Here is a 3,070-nt window from a genome sequence, read left to right as displayed (position 1 = left end):
AAAACCATCACTCCAAAGTGAACTGAAAAAACAGTTTACAAGGCAGACACTGACAATAGGTATGGACAGGCACTACCAAAAAATGCTATTTGTTCTTTAATTAAATAATGCCATTCTCAAGTTACGTAGGGCAGTCACCTTGACATTCCTTTTTTATAAATATTCATAAATTAAAAATGTCTAGATATTCTAAAGAGCTGCAAACATTAATACCTTACAACAGCAACTTAAGTCTATTTTCGGAAAAAAGCACTAAAATCCTCTTCAATTGCAAGTCATTTATTTCTCTGGTGGAAGTGAGCAAGGTCACTACAATATTAACCTCTTTTCTAGAACAATGTAAATAACAAGGTATGCACATCTTAAATTTGGTAGGTCATAAAAGTTAGGATGAAATCATTTTTTTTGATGCAACAGAAAAATAAATAAGTAAAAATTAAATACTTTAACCCAATACTTGGTATTGACAAATCAGTAGTGTCAACTTCATATACAAAGGACAGCACAGTCTGGTTTTTAAAAAATCCTCAATGTCATGGTATTTGGGGTAAAAATATTTAGAATATTAAATGTTTCCTTTTTGCTTAAAGGAATATAATACAAACACCATCAAGCTGCGACCGTAACTCAGTTTCAGCTGGGGTAAAGTGACCATTTGGTCCATGGCACAAGTTACATATATCACACTTCTGTCAAACTGAATGAAACCTTAGGTTTATAAGATTTTATGTTTATAAGCTACAATACACACTGACTAAGATGTCAGTCCCTCACAGTTTTTTAGAAAAAAATCTACATTTGTCCTTACAGATGTCAAAATGTTACACCCACCATCATTTGTTCAAAAAACAAAAAGATGCACATTCATACTGCGAAGTTATTAGGAAAATACTCTTGCAAATAAACTATATAAAGATAAAATACACTTCAAAGGTATGTGGGTTGTTTTTTGTTTGTTTGTTTTATAATATTCTATAAAGTGCAGAGTAATCCTAAGGGAAAAATTACTCCCTATAACATAGTTTAATTACAGCAGCTTTTGCAGAGCAATACTTAGAGAAAGGTGGACATTTCCGTTTCCTCAGGAAGAGGAGGATGGAAGAGGATCTTCCGATTCAGATTTTCTTTTGGCCATAAGTCTGCTTTCTTCAGGAATGGTTGCTGATGCCAAATCTCCATTAAGTGTATTTCTTGAACAGTGAACAGGTCTATCTGGGTCTTCGAGAGGAACATCATTACAAAAAAATGTCATGAAAAACCTAGGGTTGAAACAGGAATAAAGACACAGACTTACTAGAGGATGGACTTGAGGCTATGGGGAGGGGGAAGGGTAAACGGTGACAAAGCGAGAAAGAGGCATGGACATATATACACTACCAAACGTAAGGTAGATAGCTAGTGGGAAGCAGCCGCATAGCACAGGGAGATCAGCTCGGTGCTTTGTGACCGCCTGGAGGGGTGGGATACGGAGGGTGGGAGGGAGGGAGATGCAAGCGGGAAGAGATATGGGAACATATGTATATATATAACTGATTCATTTTGTTGTGAAGCTGAAACTAACATACCACTGTAAAGCAATTATACTCCGATAAAGATGTTAAAATAAAAAAATAAAAATAAATAAAAAAAATATAAATAAATAAATAAATAAATAAATAAATAAATAAAGAGTCTGTATCTGTGTAGGTTCTTCGGCGCCGCTGGGAGATTCGGTGAAGTGTAGACACTGTTTCTTTTATAGAGTGGCTACTCCTCTCTGAACTGCAAGAACCAGGGTGACTGACAGGACGTTTCATCATTTGAACAGGATTAGTTGACACAGGAGAAACTAAGGGATCCAGATGGCACAGCTGAAACATCCCGGGTTTAAACTTGGCATTCGCTATCTTCACACATTCCTCAAGCGTTGTGATGAATGTATTACACGTCGCCCTAAGTAGAGAAGAGGCTTCATTCATGTTCTCTATGCTGGGAGATGAATGATTCTCATCATGGTGAACAAATTCTTGGATCGTATGAACTTGCTTCATTAGGAGGTCACAGTAGAGGCGAAGCTCAGACATTTTGGTTTTCAGAGATTCACTGGTTTCACTTATTTCTTTTTCTTTTTTAGTCCCAGTATCAGACAAACAGGCTTTGGAGCTCCCCAGAACAACCAGCCACCTTTGTCTTTCAGCTGCATTCACTGCCTTCATGTAGAAATGCTGCTCTCCTGGAATGATTAATTCCATTCTTGTGTTGTCTGCTGAATGGACTTTAATTTCACAAACTACCATCTTTATACTTCCTCTGCTCCCTTTGCAAACATCATCTGGTGAATCATAGTAGGGCAGGATTCCATTATCTAAAACAAAACAACGAGGCTGCCAACCTGTGAGATAGTTGGTCCACTTGTATAGAACTCCCTCCATGTTTCAGAGCCCGGTGCCGCGCATCCTCCTGGCCCGGCGCCGGCCGCGGTGAAAGGGGAAACGCGGGGCCTGGGCAGCCCCTCCCGGCCCGCCCGGGCCCCTCCCCCGGCGCCCCCAGAAGGCACCGAGCAGCCCTCAGCCCGCGCGCGCTGCCGGGGCGTGGCGGCCCTCAGAGGCCGGGACGGCGGCCGCCGCGTGGTGCATGGGGGCCTTGAGACATCCCCGGGCGAGCCCCGGCGGCGACGGCAGCAAGGTCGGGACCGCGGCCGGCCTCCCGCTCGCGCTTCCACCGCCCGGCTGCTCACTTCCGCGCCCCCTCTGTCTTCATATTTTTAAAAGGGGAAATGTTTACCATACTTTAAAGGCTTCTTGAATATCCATCATCAAACATTCTAAGAGCAATTGCTTAGAGGGTATTTTTGTTCACCCAAATTTTAAGCAAGGCTTTAACAATTTTTTGGCAACTCTGTACAACATTGCCGGCTTATTTATGAGCATATATTACCTGTGTACAAATAACAGAACATGTCGTAAAGATATGATGATTTTTCAAATGAACTTATATTTCCTTCATAACCCAGGAAGATTATGGAATAGCTACCTTGATGTACTTCATGAAATAAGGATTGTTTAGCGTCAAATGCAACCGTGTATAAAAC

The 3,070-nt window shown here is 41.0% G+C and overlaps 1 protein-coding gene across 1 annotated transcript; it reads right to left on the bottom strand.

Moving 5' to 3' along the window:
- Positions 1-1,070: 1,070 nt before the first annotated feature.
- LOC115853292 (pleckstrin homology domain-containing family A member 3-like) lies at positions 1,071-2,411 on the bottom strand. Its single transcript, XM_030856632.2, has 2 exons — positions 1,669-2,411; positions 1,071-1,241 (listed from the first exon to the last, which is right to left on the bottom strand). The coding sequence occupies exons 1-2, from the start codon at positions 2,409-2,411 to the stop codon at positions 1,082-1,084; spliced, it is 903 nt and encodes a 300-aa protein (XP_030712492.1). The 3' UTR covers positions 1,071-1,081.
- Between the last annotated feature and the right edge of the window lie 659 nt (positions 2,412-3,070).

The sequence above is a fragment of the Globicephala melas genome, chromosome 4 (assembly GCF_963455315.2).
Source record: "Globicephala melas chromosome 4, mGloMel1.2, whole genome shotgun sequence".
Lineage (NCBI taxonomy): Eukaryota > Metazoa > Chordata > Mammalia > Artiodactyla > Delphinidae > Globicephala > Globicephala melas.
Note: the sequence above shows the minus strand (reverse complement) of the source record. Positions and strands in the feature narration are given on the sequence as shown.

Bases quoted from the DNA above. Each gene is read 5' to 3' on its own strand.
- LOC115853292 (XM_030856632.2), bottom strand. From the start codon at position 2,411: ATGGAGGGAGTTCTATACAAGTGGACCAACTATCTCACAGGTTGGCAG. The intron at 1,242-1,668 runs TTTATTTATTTA...CATGACATTTTT, and splicing joins ACCTACACAGATACAGACTC to TTGTAATGATGTTCCTCTCG.